Consider the following 23,173-nt stretch of genomic DNA (forward strand, 5'->3'; position numbering starts at 1 on the left):
CTCTGTCCTTCTACCCGTACATCCATCCACCCATCTATCCATCCACCCACCCACCCATCCACCCACCCATCTATCCGTCCATCCATCTATCTGTCCATCCACCCATCATCCACCCACCCACCCATCTATCTGTCCATCCATCCATCTGTCCATCCATCCATCATCCACCCGTCCACCCATCCACCCACCCACCCATCCATCTGTCCATCCATCCATCATCCATCCATCCATCCATCCATCATCCATCCGCCACCCCCCCATCTATCCGTCCATCCATCCATCTGTCCATCCATCATCCATCCACCCGTCTACCCACCCAGCGACCCATCCACCCACCCATCTACCTGTCCATCCATCCATCTGTCCATCCATCCATCATCCACCCGTCCACCCATCCATCCATCCATCCATCCATCCATCCATCTGTCCATCCATCCATCATCCATCCGTCCATCCATCCATCCATCCATCATCCATCCGCCACCCACCCATCTATCCGTCCATCCATCCATCTGTCCATCCATCATCCATCCACCCGTCTACCCACCCAACCACCCATCCACCCACCCATCTATCCGTCCATCCATCCTTCTGTCCATCCGTCAACCATCCATCCACCCACCCACCCATCTATCCGTCCATCATCCATCCACCCGTCCACCCTCCCGCCCACCCTCCCACCCACCCATCCATCCACCCATCCACTCATCCATCCATCCATCTGTCCATCCATCCACCCACCCATGCACCCACCCATCCACCCATCCATCCATCCATCTGTCCATCCATCCATCATCCATCCACCCATCCACCTACCCATCTATCCGTCCTTCCATCCATTCGTCCATCCATCCATCCATCCGTCCATCCATCCATCCATCCATCCATCCATCCATCATCCATCCATCCATCCACCCACCCACCCATCTGTCCATCCATCTATCATCCATCCACCCACCCACCCACCCATCTGTCTGTCCATCCATTCATCTGTCCATCCATCCATCATCCACCCGTCCACCCGTCCACCCATCCACCCACCCACCCGTCCATCTGTCCATCTATCCATCATCCATCCATCCATCCATCCATCATCCATCCGCCACCCACCCATCTATCCGTCCATCCATCCATCTGTCCATCCATCATCCATCCACCCGTCTACCCACTCAGCCACCCATCCACCCACCCATCTATCTGTCCATCCATCCTTCTGTCCATCCATCCTCCACCCACCCACCCACCCATCCACCCACCCATCCACCCACCCATCTATCTGTCCATCCATCATCCATCCACCCGTCCACCCTCCCACCCATCCACCCATCCATCCATCCATCTGTCCATCCACCCATCCACCCACCCATCCACCCACCCATCTATCCATCCATCCATCCATCCATCCATCCATCCATCATCCATCCATCCATCCACCCATCCATCCATCCATCTGTCCATCCATCATCCATCCACCCATCTATCCGTCCATCTGTCCATCCATCCACCACCCATCTACCCACCCACCCATCCACCCACCCATCCATCCACCCATCCACTCACCCATCTATCCGTCCATCCATCCATCCGTCCATCCATCCATCCATCATCCATCCATCCATCCACCCACCCACCCATCTGTCCATCCATCCATCCATCATCCATCCACCCATCCACGCACCCACCCACCCACCCACCCATCTATCCGTCCATCCATCCATCCATCTATCCGTCCATCCATCCATCCATCCATCATCCATCCATCCATCCATCCACCCACCCACCCATCTGTCCATCCATCCATCTATCATCCATCCACCCACCCATCTATCCGTCCGTCCATCCATCCATCCGTCCATCCATCCATCCATCCATCATCCATCCATCCATCCACCCACCCATCCATCCATCTACCCACCCATTTATCCATCCATCCATCCATCTTCTATTATCTGTCTATCTCTGTCTGTATCTATCCAACCCATCCACCTCTCCATTTGTCACTATCTAGCTGTCATTCTTCCTCTGGAGGCCTGGCTAGTGCCTTTGGGGATATATTGTCTTCTGAAATACTTTTAGGTACCACTCTGAGAAGCATGGGGAATGTGGGGTACCCTGGTACACTGCTCCTGTGCTGGGGGGCCTTTCACCCTGCACTGTAGTGAGAGTGTCTGGGGGAAGAAATGACCTTCTGCAGCTGGTCATGGGTTGTGAGCACAAGCTCTTTCCATGGAGGACCATGTGGGACCAGGGACCTCTTGGAGCACCTGGAGCCCTTGCTCACGCCCATGCCCCTGACTGGGTCTCTGCCCCTCATGCGTCTCAGCCTCCCCATTGCCGAGCCAAGGAGCTGAGATGGATGCTCCAGATGTCCTGGGCATCAGCACTGTGGGTCACCAGACATAACACAAACCTGACTCAAGCCCAGACCTGCCAGGCACCATACACCCCAGTCACACATGGGAGCCACTCACAACCTTTCTGTAGCCTCTGGGTGTCTGGCCCTGCCCAGGGACATTTTGTTCACCACTGCATCTGGCTGGTGGCGCAACCCACAACACAGACCTCAGGCCAAAAGGGCGAGGATGTTTGCTTCCCCTTGAGCCGTGGTGGTGGTGGTTCATGCGTGTGAGTTGGAGCCCTGGCCTCCTTCATCTTTGCCATCACAGCCTTCAGAGCCTCCCATTCAGGACGCTGAGCATAGTTTTTACCCCCATGAGCCTTCGGTGGCATCATCACTGCAGAATGACGCCCCAGCACTGCCTGGCTTTCTGGACAGGGTTGATGCTTTGCTCCAAGTTTGGGGAATGACGGAGAGTGTGGGTGCCCTCTGGTCTAGTAGGTTGGGCTTCCCGAACAGGAAAGCCCAACAGGAAGCTGGGGGCTGGGCTGTCCTTGCAAAGGGACCCTTCCTTTTTTGTTGACTGCGGAAGCCTCACTCAGGTTTCCCAGAAGCCTCTGGGCGCTGGCTTGTCTTCTGCACCTTGGTGAACAGACGCTGCCTCCTGGGTTTCACCCTTGGCCGCCTTTCTTTTGCCTTGGGCTTTGGACTTGGTAGTCTTTGGGGCAGTCCATTCACTTAAACAACACATGCATCACAAGTCCTTTCTATGTGCTGGGTGCTCTGCTAGGCTCTGAGGACTCTGGTGGTCAAACCAGACATTCCTCTGGCTTCCAGAGAGGAACACCACCTAGTGAGCAGCACTCAGGGGTGGTGGCTGTGACGATGAAGGACAAGGGTGAATCAGGGAAAGGTCATAGGCACCAGAGTCTGACCCAGATGGTCCAGGGAGGCCTCCTGGAGCGGTGACATTTTTGCTGAACCCTGCAGGAGGGACAGAAGTGGATAGGTGATATATGGAAAGCAGGCAGAGCTGTGGGGTCAGGAGGTGAGGAGGCAGGGGCTGGCACAGGGCCGAGCCCAGCAAGGGAGACGTGGGAGTGGGCTGTGGGCTGCAGAGCCTGCTGGGGCGGCCAGCTGCTTGGGGGGAAAACTCTTTATCTCAAGGCACTGGGACCTACTGAAGGTTGTAGCCATACAGTGAGAATGATATCGAAGGTCGTAGCCAGGGGGATTGGCATGGAAGGTTGTAGCCAGGGGGAGTGGCACTGAAGGTCGTAGCCAGGGGGAGTGTCACCGAAGGTCGTAGCCAGGGGGAGTGGCACCGAAGGTCATAGCCAGGGGGAGTGGCACCGAAGGTCGTAGCCAGGGGGAGTGGCACTGAAAGTTGTAGCCAGGGGGAGTGGCACTGAAGGCTGTTTGAAACAACTCTGGTCCCAGTGTGGGGCAGGAATGGGAAGGGGACCATTCCAAGGATGTGAAGGGAAAGCCAGTGGGATGTCTGTGCTCATCCAGAGAGGTCTTTTGTTTATTTGTTTTATTTTTTTGAGACGGAGTCTCGCTCTGTCACCCAGGCTGGAGTGCAATAGTGCGATCTCGGCTCACTGCAACCTCCACCTCCCAGGGTCAAGCGATTCTCCTGCCTCAGCCTCCTAAATAGCTGAGATGACAGGTGTGCGCCACCATACCTGGCTAATTTTTATATTTTCAGCAGAGACAAGGTTTCGCCATGTTGACTGGGCCAGTTTCGAACTCCTGACCTCAAGTGATCCGCCTGCCCCAGCCTCCCGAAGTGCTGGGATTACAGGCGTGAGTCACCGTGCCTGGCCCAGAGAGGTCTTTTAAAAGATCTTGGATATTCTGGCCAGACGGATACTTCTAGGTGCTAGGATGCCAGGCCTGAGTGTCTGCATGCGTGCATGCATGTGTGTGTATGTGCATATGTGTGTGCGTATGTGCCTGTATGTGCATGCGTGTGTGTTTATGCAAGTGTATGTGTGTGTGTGTATGTCTGCCTTCCATATGAGGGCTGCCTGCCCTCTGTCTGCCTGGTCCTACCTTCTGCAGAAGTAGTGTTGGTCTGTGGACCTTGACACCTTGACCATGGGCCAGACATGGAAATGGCAGGAACATAAGCTGCTATGTCAAGCCAGCTGAAGCCAAAGGAAGAGGAGTGGGTGTGAGCAAAGTGCTGCTTTGCCCCTTGGTCCTCGGGCCAAGGAGTGATCCCAGGAGCCCCTTCCCAGGAAGGGGGAAGACCCACTCTTCAGATGCACCTGCCCGCCAGTGGAAGGCCTCTCCTAGCTGTGCTTGGCTTCTCAGCACGGCCATTAGTGGGACTGTCCTCTCCTTCCTCAGGGCAAGAAGACAGGTGCCCACAAGCAATTTGCCAGGGAGAAGGAAGGTTAAAGGGACGAGGGGGGACATTCTGTTCCACAGCTCCAGTCACAGGGACTCGAAATTCTTTGGCTTGAATTAGTTTATAAAGAAAACAGATGAGCAAGACGCCTGCCGGGTGTCCCAGATGGTGCTTTGGCCGAGCCGGTATCGTGCTCCCTGCCAGGGCCCTCGCGCCTGTGCCTTGGGTTGCAGTCATTTGTGTTGCAGGATGAAACCTGTGGTCCAGGTCATCGTGGGACTGTTTCAGGGTAGAGGGTTTTCATTCGGGGGGAGGATGGGAATGTGTAAACCTGGCAACCGGAGCTCATTCGCACCTAAATGCCGGGAGTAACCAGGTTGGCCGTGGGCGTCCTTGCCTGTAGAATGCCTGTCACTGGAAGAGAGCAGATGTTTCGTTAATTTTCATATGCAAATATTTATTTGAAGCCAAAGGATATCACCATAGTAATTGAAGAACTGGAACGGGAGCGCATTGTTAAAAAGCTACATAATTAACTCATCATCATAAATGGTTTTATTAAATGCATTTCAAAATGGGAGCCTCTAGGAAGCAGTTTTGACTCTGGCAGCAAATGAATGAAAGATGATGAGAGGAAACTTCTCAGTGGCCTCCAGCCAGAGCCACCTTGGGCGGAGCATCAGAAACCAGTCAAGATCAGCCGGGCGCAGTGGCTCAGACCTGTAATCCCAGCACTTTGGGAGGCTGAGGCAGGTGAATCACGAGGTCAAGAGATCGAGACCATCCTGGCCAACATGGTGAAACCCCGTCTCTACTAAAATTAGCCAGGCATGGTGGCGTGTGCCTGTAGTCCTGGCTACTCGGGAGGCTGAGGCAGGAGAAGTGCTTGAACCTGGGAGGCAGAGGTTACAGTCAGCCAAGATGACGCCACTGCATTCATTCCAGCCTGGCGGCAGGGTGAGACTCTGTCTCCAAAAAAAAAGAAACCAGTCAAGTTCAGGAAGCTGGGCTGGGACCCGGTGGGAATGTAGGGGCCGGTGCGCGTTCAGCCCCTGGCTTCCATTCACTGTAGATTATGCATCTTCCAGCTCTGATATCTTTGCACTACATTTGTTTTCTGTGGTTTGGAAAATGCAAAACAGCAACAGAAAAAAGAGTATAAATTCTATTAGAGGAGAAGCCGATGACTCTTGGATATATGATTTATATATTAAATTGGAAGTTTGCACGTCTGCAGAGCCTGTTGAAAATTTAATGGCTAATATTCTTAACTGTAGCAAAAGTAAATTATGTATGAAAGGGGTTGACTTTCTTCTCTTTTCTTGCAATAATGATTTCCCTCCTTGCTGAGGACAGAGAGAGAGAGAGAGATGAGGAGGAGGGGAAGGAGGGAGGAAGGAGGAGGAAGGATGTGGCGGTGCTCTGAGGAGAGAAACCAGATAATAGTATAAACATCCATCAGACTGCAGGAGGAAAATTGGATTTCAGCAGGACTTGTGCAGAAGAGCAAAGCTCTGTGTGTCGGGTGTGCGGTGAGCTTCTCGCTCTGATAAATATCCTATTAAAACACGGAAAAGGTGGGTGGCAGGGAGGCCCGCGTTCCTCCTAGCCTGCTCTGAATTCAGAGTCTCTCAATAACCCGGGAGAGAGCTGCCACCTAAGCAGGGCCGGGCATTTAGAGAATGACTGACCAGCCCCTTCTCTGATTCTAGGGGACCCCTGGAAAGCCGGGACCGCGGGGGCAGCGAGGCCCAACGGTAACCGCCCTTTCAGCTTGTGGGCATGTCTGGGACACAGGAGTATGGTTGAGGGAGCACGTGCTGGGGGCTGGGGGAAGGCGGTGTCTGTGAGTCGGGACTTGAGCTGACTTTCCTTCTCTCCCATCTGTCCAGGGTCCAAGGGGTGAAAGAGGTCCCCGGGGCATCACTGGGAAGCCTGGCCCCAAGGTACGTTTTTGGCCTCCTGGGTGGTGGGTAGCGTGAACCCAAGTTGCAAAGCTACAGAGATACGGAGCATCTGAGGGTGTCTGTGACCATTTTTATTGAAAAAAAAAAAAAAAAAACAGTACCTTTTCTTAGGTGTATTTAAGAAGAAGCTTGTCCCCTCCAGCAGCCTCTGGATGCCTTAGATGAGATTTAATTAAGTGATTGAGAACGATGGTCATGAGATGTGGCCCCAGCAGAGCAGGGGCAGGGCCTCGCCCCAACACCTGGGACCCCAGAGACAGCAGCAGGGGTCAGGTCCACCACAGACTCACCCGCCCTGGTCAGGAGGCCCTCTTTCCTCTCTTGAAAGGGGTTTGAGAGCTGCAGAGGCCTCTACCAGAACTTTCTGGCAGGGGAAGGCCCAGGCCAGCCTCGTGCACGTTCTTCCCACTGAGGGACATTGAAGCCACTCCTTGGGTGGAGAATCTGGACACAGACCCAACAGGCGGGCTGCTCCTACCTGTCCAGGATGCCACTCCAGAGCGGGTTCCTGCTGGGAGAAGTCTTCCAGTGGCTGAGGGGCCGAGCTGGCCTGTCCCTCAGCTGACGGGAATGTACCCACAGGCTACCCTGAACTCCTCTGGGACAAGCTCTGGGGCACTTCTCATGCCCGGTGAGCTGACGTGAGGCTCACGTATGAGAACTCAGAGCGGCAGCTGTCATGTGGGGGTGGCCCTAGAACGGGTCCCTGCGTTCTGCATTTGCATGACTTTTCGAGGCGCTCGAGGCTGGGCCACAGCCTTTGTCCCACTCAGGAGAGTGCTCTGGAAATGTCCAGCCCTGTAGACACTGGGCGGTCAGTGGCGTGCAGAGGCAGGGGACGGGCCGGGCGGTCAGCCGCGTGCAGAGGCGGGGGACGGGCCGGGCGGTCAGCGGCGTGCAGAGGCGGGGGACGGGCCGGGCGGTCAGCCGCGTGCAGAGGCGGGGACGGGCTGGGTGGTCAGCCGCGTGCAGAGGTGGGGGACGGGCAGGCTTTAGTAGCCACAGATCAGCGCCAATGCCTTCTGCCCCTTATTGAGGGTCAGGGCCACCTTGAGGGGTGCACGCAGGTGCACTATTTGACTCAGACGTTTTGATGACCTTATGGGCCAGAGTCTTTTTATCCAAATAATAACAATCATAAGCTTTTCCCCCTCTCTCCTTCCTTCTCAAGGGCAACTCCGGAGGTGACGGCCCAGCTGGCCCTCCTGGTGAACGGGTAAGCAGCTGGAGCCTTTGGGGGTGTCTCCAAGGACAGAGACTGCCTCGAATGCCCCCTGCACTTTGTCCTGGGGTGGGCTGGGGCCAGGGAAGCCTCAGACCCTGCTGAAGGGTAGGGTTTTCCTAAGATCCCAAGGGTAGGTCACGCCCAGGGAGTGAACTCTTCCGTACGTCAGGGACCTCGACCCCAGCCCTGGTCTTGGGGTTTGGGAATGGCGGAGATGACAGGAAATGGGTCCCAGGCTCCATCCTGCCCCCAAGGGTGGGGCAGGGTGAGGGAGGGGCTGGAATAATGGAGGAAAGGCCATGGGGGGGGCGAGAAATGACACCTGCATTCCGAGAGCCACTGGCACAGACACGTCAGCCGCGGGAGCTGCTCAGAAGAGACCTCTTAGCCTCAAACTGGCCTTTCTCTGTTCCCAGGGACCCAACGGACCCCAAGGACCCACGGGATTTCCTGGACCAAAGGGCCCCCCTGTAAGTAATGGCTTCCTTGCTGGGCCAGCACTGCCTGTCCCTTCCGACACCACCTGCTTGTCTCCGAGGTCTGCTCGGAGCTCCTCACAGTGGCCGGTGGGTGGAGGGAGGCCCGAGGTGAAATTCTAGCTGCTCAGATGAGGGGGAGACCCCTGCCCAAGGCTACTGCAGGGCAGTCTGTGACTGTGTCCCATTGCCGGGCCGCCGGCGCTGGAGAGAGCTGCGCGCTGGGGTCCTCTCTCCTTTAGACTGAAGTGATTTTCTCACCCAATTCTGTGTTAGTGCCCTGGGGCCGCCATCACGAATGACCAGGAACTGGGTGTGGCTTAGAACTGGGTGTGGCTCTTCTCTCACAGCCCTGGAGGCCAGAAGTTAGAGAGCTAAGTGTGGTCAGTCAGAGCCGGCACCTTCTGGAAGCTTCTCCCGGGGCGCTGGTAGCTGCTGCCAGTCCTTGGCACCCAGTGGCCTGTGCACGCTCACCCTGGCCGCTGCCTCCATCTTCAAGTGGACTTCCTTCTGTGTCTTTCTGTCTTCTAATCTCTTTCTTTTTTTTTTTGTTTTTTGAGACAGAGTCTCGCTCTGTCGCCCAGGCTGGAGTGCAGTGGCACGATCTCGGCCCGCTGCAACCTCCGCCTCCTGGGATCAAGCCATTCTCCTGCCTCAGCCTCCAGAGTAGCTGGGATTACAGGTGTGCGCTGCCACACCCAGCTAATTATTGTATTTTTAGTAGAGACGGGGTTTCACCGTGTTGGCCAGGATGGTCTCGAACTCCTGACCTCAGGTGATCCACCCGCCTCGGCCTCCCAGATTGCTGGGGTTACAGGCGTGAGCCACCACGCCTGGACATCTCTTTTGTTTTATAAGGACACCAGTCACTGGGCTGGGCCCACACCCATCTAGGTTGGCTTCATCCTAATTCAGTTACACTGGCAAAGACCCCATTTCCAAGTGAGGTCACAGGCACAGGTTCTGGGGGGGACATGCCCTTTTGGGGGACACACTTGGCCTTACGACAGATGCAATGTATCTCCTCCAGTATCAACATCCATCTAGCAGTGGGATTATGATCCAGCAGGCCTGGCGGGGCTGGTGGGGAGGGGGTTGGACTTTGCAACCGACAGACTCAGGTCCTGGCGCCGCCTGTGCCACCTGCTGCTGGACCTCAGGATGCCAAGTGGCCTCTTCTGCCTTGGTTTCTCCCTTGGGAGATGAGGGCGACAACAGCACGTCCCTTGGGGCAGTTGTGAGGATTTTGTAGGATGACGGGCAGGCACCAAGGGCAGCCTTAGATTTGTTGTCACTGTCCCCCTGCCTGCTGGATGATTGTCCTTCTCAGAGGATGTGCAGGGACAGGAGCCATGGAAATAACGGTCACTCGACGTGGCATTAAATCTCAAAGTTGGGTGCTTCTCAGACACGAGTGAACCTCCTTTCCTTTGGTTTTTTTCTTCAGGGCCCTCCAGGCAAGGATGGACTCCCGGGGCACCCTGGACAGAGAGGCGAGACTGTGAGTATCCTGGGTGCTGGGGGACATGGCTGGCTGGCTCTCTGAACACCCTGCATGTGGGCACAGCCCTCGCTGCCCAGTGCCATCTAGGACCCTCCCGGCCTGGGAGAGACAGGTTGGCCCCAGAAAGGCTCCCAAGGGCCGGGCCGGCTTCCGCTGACTCAGAGCCAGGCTGTGAGGCAGGGCCGGGGCAGAGCAGTCCTGCTGGCTGGTAGCGCCTTGTGGCATCTGTGGGCGGAAGGCAGGTGCTGGCTGTGGGCTGGTTTTGGAAACTTTGGTAAGAGGCCACATTTAAAGATATACACAGATTATCCTGGGCAGACTGAAGCCTCGTGCATCCAGCCTTATTTTCCCTTTGGAATAATGCTGAGTGCCACCCAGCTTGAGGGATACGTCTTTTAATTGGGAAAGTGCTGGGAAAGGGTCTACATGTTACTCAGTGTCATTCAGTCATTCGATGCTGCAGCACTTCAAGAGGGCGGCTGCGGGCCACGTACCATCCCCACCCACGTTTACCCAGGCTCTTTCAGCTCCAATCCAGGGGGTCTGGAGGATGCCTGCGATGCCCCCTTTACAGTAAAGAAGACACGCGCCAGTCAGGTGGAAGTGGCCTCTAACTGGTCATGCCGCTGGGCACATGGTCTTTGCAGCCAAAGACTCCCCGTTGACCTTGCCCTTCACTTTAGAAATGCATATCGCGGGCTACTTCATCTAGACCAGAAAGGACCCCAACGTTTTCAGTTGGGAGAAAAAGCCCTCATCAGAAATGGGATCATTTTCCTGGCCCCATCAGCCCTTTGGAATTTGACCCAGCTCCCTAAAGGTGTGTTTCAGGAAAGGGTGCAGGCACGCCGGTGACCTGGCCCACACCTGCAAGCTTGGGACTCCAGGCTTTGACTATCTGGGGACGTGCAGTGTCGGGCGACTTCCTCATCGCCACGCTGTGTTCCTTCTCTGAGTGCCCACCCGCTCTGTCCAGCTTAAAGGATGAATTACACAAATGCAACGTTTCCCACCAAGGAGACTGGGGGGCATGCCAGGGTCACTGCAAGGGTCTCTGCAGCCAGGTTTCCAGGGGTCAGGGTCTCTACAGGACCAGCCAAAGCAGGTGTCCTCGTGGAATGGGTCTGGGAGTGCCCTGTTAAATATATTCTCCGTGCCTGCTTTGAAAAAATCCCGTTTGTCTCTCTTTGGTTCGTTGTGATGAAACCTCTTTTAATTATACCTTCACTGGTGTTCTACATGGCGCATGCTGCCTGATAAATGGAGATAGCTTTGCTCTTTTGTTTATAGAAAAAATTAAAACATTTCTTCTGAGCTTCGCATATTTTTCTCTAATGCCTTTTCAAGGAGACAAGATAGAAGGTTTTACCTATTATGTGCTTTTCTCCCTCTGACTTATACTGGACGGAGGCTGGTAAAAGAATTAAGCTGCTCGTCTCTGCTCAGAAAGTTGCACATGTACTTCCAGCTGCCTTCTGCCACCGCGGGCGCCTCCCTAGACACGGGGCGCTGGAGTGATGCCGGCGGGCGCTCCATGTCTCTGAGACCCACTTGGGGCACAGCATGTCCTCCATGGGCTAGTCCAGACAAGCCTACCAGAAAGAGCTTCTCTGGAGTGTTGATTTCCTTCTTTTTTTAAAAAAATGGAACAGAAATGGTCATTATTTCTCCTAAATGTGAGTCAGAAACTTATTTCTCAGCAAAGTGCTGAGCTCAGATTCCGTCCTCAACAGCTAGGAGTGGCTGAGGGCCCCTGGGGGAGGCCTTTTTTTGTTTTGTGTTAACATTGACGTTAGCAAAACTTAACCGAGGCCCCTGTCTCCCCTCGGGCTCTTGGGCTCTTCTCCCCGGGTCCACTGAGCAGGGCATGCCGTTGACACCTGTCCACCACCCCTTCCTTCTGACCCCGTAAGTGTAACATACATTAGAAACGATCGTTCTAGCCAGCTGTATACAACTGAGCTGGGCTTAAAGGAGAGAGCACTTCTAGAGTTTGCAAAGAAGCTGAATCTGGGCTGGGCACAGTGGCTCACACCTATAATCCCAGCACTTTGGGAGGCCGAGGTGGGCCGATCACCTGAGGTCGGGAGTTTGAGACCAGCCTGGCCAACACGGTGAAACCCCGTCTCTACTAAAAATACAAAAATTAGCCAGGCCTGGCGGCAGGCACCTGTAATCCCAGCTACTCAGGAGGCTGAGGCAGGAGAATCGCTTGAACCCGGGAGGCGGAGACTGCAGTGAGCCAAGATCGTGCCATTGCATTCCAGCCTGGGCAACAAGAGTGAAACTCCGTCTCAAAAAAAAAAAAAAAAAAAAGAAGCTGAATCTGCTGTGGGTTCTTATGGTCCGGTGGCTTGGTGTGAGACTGTGCCACTGGCTGCTGGACAGTGAGGCAGTGAGCCCAGGCCTGGGGCCGTTCACCCTCCAGCCCTAGCTTGGCCTTGGGGCCAGCCACCTTCTCCTCCAGAGTCTAGAGTTTGCCTCGAGGCCTCCGGGTGGAAGGTGTACATGTTTCCACCAGTGTCATGTGGCACCTGCAGGTGGCTTCTCGCTGGCACCTGTCGTGCTCTGCAGAGGTGCCCGGAAATGAAGCTTGTGTTGCCTTAAGGTCATCTTTCTCCTTTGAGGGAGAGTACAGAAAGCGTGGCGACACCCACAGCCAAGCCAGGATCGTTACCTACGCTTGAGCATGCAGAGCGGGCGTGAGATATTCCCGCTGAATCAAGCTAAAAATAACGTATCCAAGCTGCTGCGTTATGAAAGCAGCTGGCTCTCGCTCTAGCCTGTTTTAAATACATGCTGAGGAGCACACGGGCAGAGTCACCTGTCGTGCATCAGAGGCGTTCATGCCAAAGCAGGGCAGTCGCCACAGAGCCACTGCTGAGAAACAGCCAGAGGTAGCCCCCGGTCCAGAAAGGGCACCAAGCCGCCTCAGAAATGGAACGCTTGGTGACATGATAAAGGTGAATTGCATCGGCCTAAAGATGCAGAGGCAGAAGAGCAGCCAGTGAGATGAGCTTGTGTGGCTTCGTTACCCTCGTGAAATTAGTGCAAAGGCACAGTGGTTCACCCCTGTAATCCCAGCACTTTGGGAGACCGAGGCAGGCGGATCATGAGGTTGGGAGTTCGAGGCCAGCCTGACCAACATGGTGAAACCCTGTCTCTACTAAAAATACAAAAATTAGGCGGGTATGGTGGTGTGTGCCTGTAATCCCAACTACCCAGGAGGGTGAGGCAGGAGAATCACTTGAACCTGGGAGGCAGAGGTTGCAGTGAGTGGAGATTGAGCCACTGCCCTCCAGCCGGGGTGACAGAGCGAGACTCTCCATCTGGGAAAAAAAAAAATGAAACAAGAGACATGGGCCTCTCACACAAAGTCTGGAACGTCTACTATGGGGGAAGGGAGGTGGGGGCAAGCATCCTGCTGAGAACAGCGCAGGGCGGGGTGGCGCAGGCCACTGCAGCACCCTCAGTGCAGTGACTCTCTCTTGACAGGGTTTCCAAGGCAAGACTGGCCCTCCAGGCCCCCCAGGCGTGGTCGGCCCTCAGGTAAGCTCCAGCCTTCCCGAATTCCATGGGTCACCCGGTGTCACCTGCCCACAGGGAAGAGGGTCCCAGCCCGGGCGTCTGCTCCCTCCACGATTCCGGAGGTGCAGGCGCTGCTGAGAGGTTGTCTTAGGTCCTGAATGGTGATCAGCGTGAGGCTCGCCCCCACACACGAGCAAAGATGTGTTTGCCCTCGACGTGAATCCAGCACGCAGGGCAAGGAAGGCTGCCTGAGGCTCACAGCGTGGCTGGGGCCAGGCCTGGGCCAGCTCAGGAACTGGGCTCATCGCTGCTGTGGGTGTCCATGGCAGCTAAGTCTTCCGGCCACTGGGCCCTGTGGGTGCCACGGGCCTGCCGTTCTAACCGCAGATCGGTGGCAGATCAGTGGCAGGAGCGGCTTAGAGCCGGGATGGATGGCTTAGAGCTGTGAAACGGGGAGGGGTCACCTTGTGTCCTAGAAAGCGCACACCTCATGTAGTGGTAAGATGTGGACTCGCTGCAGCCACAGAACTGAAGGGCATGTGGGCTGTGCCCCTGGTGTGGCTTTTCTCCCATCCGCAGCCTGTCCTGTGGCTGAATCAGCCTCTCTCAGGGCATGTCCCAGGAAGGCAGGCTTGGCTGTGCCTCCTGAAAGCGCCAGGTTGGGGAAGGGGACCACGCGGGGCCCAGCAGGGGCCAGGCAGTGAGCAGCGCACCAACTCCCACCCTCTGGATTGTTGCCAGAAAGAGAAGGCTTGCAAAGGCACTTGGAGGTCTGGTGGGCCTGCAGTAGGCCTTTGCCTCCGTGACCAGGGCTGCTCTTAAGTTTAGGAAGAAATGCTCGCTCCCTTGCAAGTCACTCAAAACATTTGTGGCTGACACTGATTTTCCCCACAGGGTCCCACGGGAGAAACGGGCCCAATGGGTGAGCGTGGCCACCCTGGGCCCCCTGGACCCCCTGGTGAACAGGGGCTTCCGGGCCTTGCTGGAAAAGAAGGGACGAAGGTGAGTTTCTGGAACCTTCTGTGTCAGCTCAGGCGTTTCCTAAGGAATCATTCTGGGACTTGGTGTTTTTCTTGCTCTTTTCTGATGAATGGGTAATTCCTGAAACAGACGCTCCTCATGCCAGTTCACTCCCCAGACCGCACGATTTACTCACTTTTGCTTGATTCACTCCAGGAGTCGTGCTGACCTGCTCAGGGATGGGCTTGAAGGGGGAGTGCAGGGGTCATCACCATCCTCCACCGTCTGCTCTCTCCCCAGCTGCCAGCCCTGCTCCCAGAAATGGATCAAAAGCTCTGGGACTTCGTGCGTCCGTAATACATTTAGCAGAAAGTGGCCCTTTTCAAAACCCCTCACCCCAGCCAGGTGCGGTGGCTCACGCCTGTAATCCCAGCACTTTTGCAGGCTGAGGCAGGTGAATCACCTGAGGTCAGGAAGTTGAGACCAACCTGGCCAACATCTCTACTGAAAATACAGAAATTAGCTGGGTGTGGTGGCGTGCACCTGTAATCCCGCCTACTTGGGAGGCTGAGGCAGGAGAATCGCTTGAACCCGGGAAGCGGAGGTTGCAGTGAGCCGAGATCGTACCACTGCACTCCAGCCTGGTTAACACCAATGAAACTCTGGTTTTTTGTTTTTTCTTATTTGTTTGTTTATTTGTTTGTTTGTTTGTTTTTTTAAAAAACAGCCCTCACCCCAAGAGCCTGAGAAATTATAAAAGTGAAAAGCAAACGTGTTTTTGTCCCACCTCTTGGTGCCAGCTCCAACTACCCTCTTTTCATATCTCCTCCCCTGGGCGCCCCAGAGTGAGTGGCCATAACTTGCTGTGTTAGCACAAAAATAGCCCTTCCCTTTCAGCTCTTCAGTAAGGGATGCTGCAAAGGCAAGCTCTCCAGCCTGTAGGACCACAGAAGAGTAAACCTGAAAAATAACAAAGTGAAGCAGATGAAGAAATACTGAAAAAAAACCACACACCCGTGTGTGCATGTAGATATAGGAATCAAAACACATGTGTACACGCACACGTGTGTGTATTCTAGACACAAAGAGAGCTCTCCAGGCTTCGAAAGGCAGCCACGGGCATTTGACCTGCTCGTTTGAAAACTGCACTGTGCTCCACATTGGACCCCAGAGAATATTTTGGAAGATATCAAAGCTTTACTGTACCTCAGGGAGAGTCCAGGCTAAGTGGTGACTTTTTTTCAGAAAATGTGGTTTCAGGCGTGAAGAAGTCCCTTAAGCAATAAATCCATTTAGGACAATGCTTTTAACGCTGTTTTGACCATGGATTTCTTTGAGCATGGTCTTACAAGGAGCCCCAAATCTATGGAAAAGGTAGATGTGCCCTCAGCTGCCACGAGGCCCATCGTAGCCCTTAAGGGCCTTGGGAGGAAGGACCCAGGAACTCCATGGAGCAGGGGCAGAGTCAGATTTGCACGCAGAGCCTGCCAGATGGGCATGGCTTCCAGGCAGAGGCTCAGGCTGTGCTCCCATGTGTGGACTGCTGAGTCCAGTCACGACTCTGGAAAGTGGCCAGGAGAAGCCCAATCCAACCCAAGTCCAGGGGTGTCTGATGAGAAGGCCCCAACGCTCGGCCTCGTTCTGGGGCGGGTGAGAGGTCTGCGTCGCTGGCTCCAAGAAAACTCATTTCTGACTCTGTTTTCAGGGTGACCCAGGCCCCGCAGGCCTCCCTGGGAAAGATGGCCCTCCAGGATTACGTGGTTTCCCTGGGGACCGAGGGCTTCCTGGTCCAGTGGTGAGTGCGAGGCCAGGCGGGGAATGAAATGGGACAGGAGGCAGCCCTGGAGGCCTCTCCCCGCGTGCCCTTGACCAACCCTTTCATGGCTTTGCAGGGAGCTCTTGGACTGAAAGGCAACGAAGGGCCCCCTGGCCCGCCAGGCCCTGCGGTGAGTCAAAGCCTTTGTCCCATCCTCTTTCTCGAATCCTACTCTCCAGGTCAGAAGGGGCAGTCCCTGAGAGCCCAGAGCATGCAGCTGCCCCAGACCCCTGAGGATCCTGGGGAGGACGTGGAGGGGGGAAGATGGCCTTTGGGGAGATGTGGATGGTGCATCCCAAGCCCGCAGCCAGGATGATGAAGGGTCCCAGGGGCACACCGAGGAAAGGAGAGCGCTGGGCAGCCTGTAGGGCAGGAGGAGCAAGGAGAAAGCCTGTACACCTAGCGTGGGTCTGGGCTGGGCCAGCAGGGGAAGAAGCAGACGCGGGTCTCCAGGGACTCTGAAAATGCACACTAAAGCCAGGCTGCCCACGGTGGGGGCACACTGGGCAGGATGGCCCTCTCGATTAGGCCAGGTACCCACCCATCCATATGCCAGCCCCCAGGCAAGGCCTTCCCTGGAAAATGCACACCATGGAGGAGCACAGCAGAGAGGGGCATGGGCGCCCCGTGGGCATGCGGGCCCTGGAGGGGAGTGGGTGACCCGTGGGCATGGGGGTCCTGGAGGAGAGGGGGTACCCTGCGGGCCCTAGAGGGGAGGGAGTGCCAGGCTCCTAGAAGAGGGAGCCTGTTGAAGACAAGCACACCACAGGGCACACTGTCAGACACCAAGGGGAGGAGCACCTGGGAGCTTGGAGTTACAGGAGGACACAGAGCCCCGAAAGCTAGACCGGGTAATTTGTGCTTGCAGAGGGCCATAGGGAGCTACTGTGGGCTCTAGAGTGAGCAGGTAAGTGGAGGGATCAGCTGGTACTTTACAAAGTCACGTCCACGCAGTTTGAGAGCCTTTGAAACAGACTGTTTTCTTGCTCCACTTCAGGGATCTCCAGGGGAGAGAGGTCCAGCCGGAGCCGCTGGGCCCATTGGAATTCCAGGGAGACCTGGGCCCCAGGGACCCCCAGGGCCAGCAGGAGAGAAAGGGGCTCCTGTAAGTACTGCCTTGGATCGGGGGAGCCCTTCCCTCAGAGGTGCTGGGGTCGTTCCGTGTCCAGCCTTGTCCCTCCTCCTGTGATGACCCCAGGGGTATTTCCTGGGGATTGGGGATAGGGTGGGGTCTGTGGCCCTCTAGGCCAGAGGGAGTGTCCCACCTGGTGACCTGCCCGAGGAGCACAGGAGGAGCCCCGGCGCCAACCACATTCTTCCTGCCATTAGCTGAGCCAGAGGGGCCCTGCGGGGATGATACTGGGCAGCGCTCAGCCTGTCCACGCCTGCCTGCTGGTGGTCCCCACCCATGTGGACAGAGGAAGGGGCCGAAGACAGTCAGTGACCTGTGGACTTGGTCTCCGTCCACCCTCAGTGCCACCTGTGTGGTCGGGCCACAGCTGCCCACTGTGTGAACTGCTCCCCGCTACTGGTCTCGACCCATGGCCGGGCTCTTCATGGGAAAGGACATTTGGAACTGGGGAGTCCCATTTCTTGGTTAGGGGGCAGGTGTAGAGAGCAGATGTCCAGCAAAGAAGGGGCAGGGGATGGGTGGATAACGGGAAGACGAAGCACCTTCCTCTGTGTCCAGGAAAAGTCCACCTACCGGTGAGCCCCACATTTTGCAGGCTTTGTGGAGCCTCAGGAGTGGAGAGGAGCATGTCTTGAGGCCGCCCAGATCTTGGTCTCCATGAAAGAGATGAGTGAGCGCCCTTGCCTAGATGCTTCCTGCCAGCCTGTTTTCGTGAATAACCCACAAAATACCACGTCCAGAAGTGGTCCACCCTGCCCCGTGTTTGACTTCTGCCACACAATTCTGCAACGTCCCCTACCCCTGCATTCAATCAGCTATGGAGACCAATTTAATTAATCTCAGTTTTTTCCTTCCCAGTACAGACGGTCAGAGTGAGCCTGAGTTCTCTGGGGCAATCAGCAGGTATCAGCGTAGACCATCTCAGATTGAGTTAGGTCTGAGTGCTGATTGTTAGAAAGCTGTTTTCTTTCTCTTTTTTTGAGATGGAGTCTCACTCTGTTGCCCAGGCTGGAGTGCAGTGGCGTGATCTTGGCTCACTGCAACCTCCGCCTCCTGGGTTTAAGCGATTCTCCTGCCTCAGCCTACCCAGTAGCTGGGATTACAGATGTGCGCTACCACACCCGGCTCATTTTTGTATTTTTAGTAGAGACGGGGTTTCGCCATATTGGCCAGGCGGGTCTCGAACTCCTGACCTCAGGTGATCTACCCACCTCAGCCTCCCAAGGTGCTGGGATTACAGGCGTGAGCCACTGCGCCCAGCCAGAAAGCTGTGATTTTCTTGTACGTTTCACTCTCAGTGGCTCATGGGTGGCAGGAATAGCCCACATTCCCTGGGCAGGAACTTCCCTGGAAACCACATTGGAAACATCTGGGCCATTGAGAATCTGTTTCATATGTTATTGGCAATTTTGGTGATTTCTAATCATTTCCAGTGAGGCACCCAGGACACGGATCCAGCTGGATTCTGTGCCGGAACACTGAAGCCAACTGGGCAGTCAGTGCATAGAGTGCACACAAAGTCAGTTGGAAATGGCTCGGTTCACGGTTTCAAGAGAGTAAATATTTAAGCAGAAACCTTGCAAGAGTTGCTCTATCCAGGGAGAAGCTCGTTATCCTCCCAGAATAGCTCCAGAGGGAAGGAAGGGCCAAGCAAAGGTCGGACGTCTCCCGAGAACTCCCAACCTGACCGGGAATGTAGGACAGGAAGCTCCCACAAAAGCCCCACACGTGGTCTTTGCATTCTCTGGCTTAAGTAGGGTAGAAACTTCTATGAATAGGAGCTAAGTTTGAGGAGCAGGACGTGCATTGTGGAGGGAGGAAATGGTAAGACGAAATAGTGATGGATGACTAAATCCCGGCTACATTTAGACCAGAACATTGCATGTACATTCTCTCTTCCATGTTTCCCTTCCCAATGTGCGCACTCTCCTTCTGTGTATCTGTCGGAAGACAGGGATTCCTGTCTGGAGTGAGAAAGTATAGGCTGCTCACCGAGTGATGTGATGGCTGGTAAAACTGAGCAAAGCAAGAACTTAAGAAGGATCATTTGAGATTACCAAGCAGGCAGTTAGGAGGGAAATGAAGTTACAAGGACAGGAAAAACAGGGTGTGCGTATGCATGCAAGCATGTCCTGTGTGTGTACGTGTGTGCATACTCATATATGCATGCACATACCTGTTGGTGTGCTTGTTTGTGTGTATGTCCTTGTGTGTGCATGCATGTCCTTGTGTGTACATGTTGGTGCATATTCGTGTGTGTGCACGTGCATGTGAGTATGCTTGTTTTGTGCACGTTTGTGTGTGCATACATGTATCTATGTATATATACAGCCGTATTTGCGTGTGTGCATGTATGTACATGTTGGTGTATGCTTGTATGTCTTCATGTGTGTGCATGCACATCCTTTTGCATGTGTGCAGGGAGAGTGCAGAGAGTATAAAGAATCAGAAAGTTGGTGAAGGCTGGAGCTCAGGCTGTCCCCATCACTGGTCTTGGCTCCCAGTCGCTAGCTGAGACGATCCACATACAGGCTCATTTTGTTTGAGCCTGAATTCAGGCTGGCTGGGTTTGGATCCTGTCTCTACTACTCACTAACTGTGCCTCAGTTTCCCCATCTGTAAAAGAGCAGCCTTTCCTAGGATGAGTGTGGATTCATTGAAACGATGCACCAGAAGTTCACGGTCTGGGGGTGGGCTCAGAGTCGGCCCTCAGTGGCCCTGGCTGAAATCCATTAGGACTGTGGGGCAGTCACCTCTCGCCAACTCCCCCTCCCTGCCGACGGGTCCCTCTCTTGGGTAATGAGCTGGTGAGGGGATGTTCCCAGGTTGGAACCACATTTGACCTGAGATCTTCTGTATTCTCTAGGGTGAGAAAGGTCCACAAGGCCCAGCTGGCCGAGACGGTCTCCAGGGTCCTGTGGGGCTCCCGGGTCCAGCTGGCCCTGTGGGTCCTCCTGGAGAAGACGGAGATAAGGTAAGGCGAATCCAGAGTGGACCCAGGGCTGGGCCTGGCTGGGCAGGCGGGTGCGAGGGAGGGTGGCGAATTTAAAGGATAGGACGCCAGTGGGTAGAGCGGTTCAGCTGGTAGAGTGATACCGTACTCACCCCGCAGCCCTGGCGTTGGGGGATAACGTCCCAGCAGCCCACAGATAAACGGTAATACACACAGTCCCCGGCATGCTTGAGGGACTTAGAAACCACCTCCTCCTGTGTCATTTTGAGGTTGCCCACGACATTTGCTGTGAGTAGCCAGAGCAGAGAAAAATGCTTCCCGGTCCCCCCCTGAATCATTTCCAATTGTGAAGCTGCGGAGCCCGGTTTAATGAGGTTTTGCTCACTATCTATTTTTAAATGTCTCCACTTGAATGATCCAGGCTCCCGTTCATTAAGAATGTGCTTTATAATTCTCAAATGATGACTGCAGGAGCTTGTATTTTATCCTTCATTTAATGCAGACAGTGAAATTTTGCTCTGCTGTAACTTTCTATTTATGACCCCTCTCTGGGGACATTTCCGACTTTGTCACCTCTGCATGGATGATGCCTTACATCTCCGGGCTGGAGACAGCCTTGCCCCAACAGGAACAACAGAGAGGATTTTAGTAACTTCTTTGGCAACATAGTGATTGAGTTGTCTGTTATTACGTTGTCATGGCAGCGGCCCAATTTGAAAAACAGAGTAAATATTTTCAACATGACTTTTCCCACATTTTCAGGTCTACTAAAAGCCCGTCTAGCATCAGATCAAGACCTCATCCCTTTTAGCCCGTGTATTAAAAAGGAAATCAAGCTAATCTATGGAAACATTTATGCGTAGGAAAGCTGTAGGGCCACCTGGGAAGGATACTGTTCTTCATCTCCAAGAAAAATTCATTATGGGGAACAGAAAAGGTCCAAATGGTTGTCAAGCTGTCTAACAGAATCCCACACACCTTCCCCTAGGGAGAGATCGGCGAGCCAGGGCAGAAAGGAAGCAAAGGGGACAAAGGAGAGCAGGTAAGAGTTGGCGCGGGGGGCACGGGGGGCGTGGAGGCCCCCAGGTCCCCACGGGCCTCGTCCCAGGCTGTAGGCCGTGTGCCATGCACATTCTCTTCCAGCATTGCTGATGACTGGCAGGACATGCTGTGAAAATCTCCCGTGCGTGTGTGTTCCAACAACGTGTGTGTGCACACGCGTGCATATCTGGGAGTGAGTCCCTCTGTGTTAGAATGAACAGGACGCATCCTCCGGTTTTGTGAAATTAAACACATCGAGTGTTTCTGTCCTCGAGGGGTTGGGTCCTGCAGACACACCCGTTGCCCTCTGAGGCGAGGGGACCAGAATGCTGCGGCACAGGCAGCACCATTGACCAAGTGCCTGTTCGTTTTTCCCCTTTTTGTTTTTTCATCTGTTCAGAGATCCTAGTGTGTTCTTAGAAAAGCCCCATCGCTCTGCTACCAGCTCCCTCCCGACGGGGGAAACGTCTCCTTCTCCCCTGTACGGCCAGGCCTGTCCCCCAATATGTTGATTCCTAGTCAAGCAGGATCCGTGCTCCCGGGAGGCCTGCCGCAGGGGCTGTGTCCTTCCAGCCGTGGGTTGGGCTACCGGGGCCAAGGGCACGGTGCCCTCCTTGCTTGCCTCCTTCCCGTGGTCCCATGCCGGAGGTCTCCTGAGGATGGCACAGCAGGGGACATGGTGCCAGGACCTTCCCTCTTAAAGGGGGCCTCACGTGCCCGTGTTGTGGGTGCATGGTGGGAGCTGAGATGACACGCGGTGCTCTCGAGAGACGTTGGGGACAGCTCTTTGCCATCCAGAAATAGGCTCGGGGTGGAACCAAAATCCTCATCTACCTCCCAGAGGCTGCGGCAGGCTTGCACCGTGGTGCAAGGAACGACGCATGTAGAGACTGAACTAATGATGTTGATGCATCGGTCCCCGGGCTCAGGATGTGGTCCACCCCGCCCTCAGCCTTATCCACAATCCAGGAAGCCACACACATCTCTGTCTTGTTCCCCACAGGGTCCTCCCGGGCCTACAGGTCCTCAAGGTCCCATCGGACAGCCGGGTCCCTCTGTGAGTATCCACGGTCAATGACCTTCGGAAAACCCCATGCCCCCTGGAGCTGCTGGGGTGCCAGCATCCTCACCTGTGGTCGGTTGTTTCCCTGCAGGGAGCTGACGGCGAGCCAGGGCCTCGGGGCCAGCAGGGCCTTTTCGGGCAGAAAGGTGATGAAGGTCCCAGAGGCTTTCCTGGACCCCCTGGGCCAGTGGGGCTGCAGGTAACTGCGGGGTTCTCACCACGCCGGTCTCCGCTTCTGACGTCCCCTGTGTCTTCCCTGTGCTCTCTCCTCTTGTCTTTTTGAGAATGGAAAACTAAAGCCAGGCTGCAGGGGGCCTCCTGGGCCTCCTCGTTCCAACTGGAAGTGCTGTGGCTTCCCAGAATTCCAGGCGTGCCCGCATTTACCGCTCTTCAACAGTCTCATTTATTTCTGTGCTCATGGTGGAAACTGACGATTCGTAAGAAACACAGCAAGAGTGACTTCTAAATGCACCCCCTAGAGATGACAGCAATAAACATTCGGGCACGTTTCACTGCCATGCCTTTTAAATGTGTGTATTCTCATACACAGAGGCACATAGGTCATTGTATTTGGTTTTTGAAAAATGAATTGTGTCGTACGTCAAAGAGAAAGTTTGTACCCAGCTTTCCCCATTTTCCATCCTCCATTCCCATTTTATGTTATGAGCGTGTTGAATGCCATTACACATGACTTTCTATTTATTTGGAAAACATGATTTTTAGTCACTGCACAGTAAGTCAGCATCTGGTGGTGACATCATTTACCCAGGCGTCCCCTGCTGCTGGCTCCTTAGGCTTTATTGTTTTATGG

The 23,173-nt window shown here is 54.9% G+C and overlaps 1 protein-coding gene across 2 annotated transcripts in view; it reads left to right on the forward strand.

The window, feature by feature from the left end:
• The window catches only part of COL5A1 (collagen type V alpha 1 chain), a 211,821-nt gene that overhangs the window by 152,743 nt on the left and 35,905 nt on the right, over nucleotides 1-23,173 (forward strand). For both annotated transcript variants that reach the window (XM_073022087.1, XM_073022088.1), the window contains exons 33-46: nucleotides 6,410-6,454; nucleotides 6,590-6,643; nucleotides 7,836-7,880; nucleotides 8,306-8,359; nucleotides 9,813-9,866; nucleotides 13,365-13,418; nucleotides 14,292-14,399; nucleotides 16,063-16,152; nucleotides 16,250-16,303; nucleotides 17,171-17,278; nucleotides 20,172-20,279; nucleotides 21,247-21,300; nucleotides 22,303-22,356; nucleotides 22,454-22,561. In XM_073022087.1, coding sequence (XP_072878188.1) covers nucleotides 6,410-6,454; nucleotides 6,590-6,643; nucleotides 7,836-7,880; nucleotides 8,306-8,359; nucleotides 9,813-9,866; nucleotides 13,365-13,418; nucleotides 14,292-14,399; nucleotides 16,063-16,152; nucleotides 16,250-16,303; nucleotides 17,171-17,278; nucleotides 20,172-20,279; nucleotides 21,247-21,300; nucleotides 22,303-22,356; nucleotides 22,454-22,561 — 990 coding nt within the window. The remainder of the gene's footprint in view (nucleotides 1-6,409; nucleotides 6,455-6,589; nucleotides 6,644-7,835; nucleotides 7,881-8,305; nucleotides 8,360-9,812; nucleotides 9,867-13,364; nucleotides 13,419-14,291; nucleotides 14,400-16,062; nucleotides 16,153-16,249; nucleotides 16,304-17,170; nucleotides 17,279-20,171; nucleotides 20,280-21,246; nucleotides 21,301-22,302; nucleotides 22,357-22,453; nucleotides 22,562-23,173) is intronic.

Source organism: Chlorocebus sabaeus, chromosome 12 (genome assembly GCF_047675955.1).
Source record: "Chlorocebus sabaeus isolate Y175 chromosome 12, mChlSab1.0.hap1, whole genome shotgun sequence".
Taxonomy (NCBI): Eukaryota; Metazoa; Chordata; class Mammalia; order Primates; family Cercopithecidae; genus Chlorocebus; species Chlorocebus sabaeus.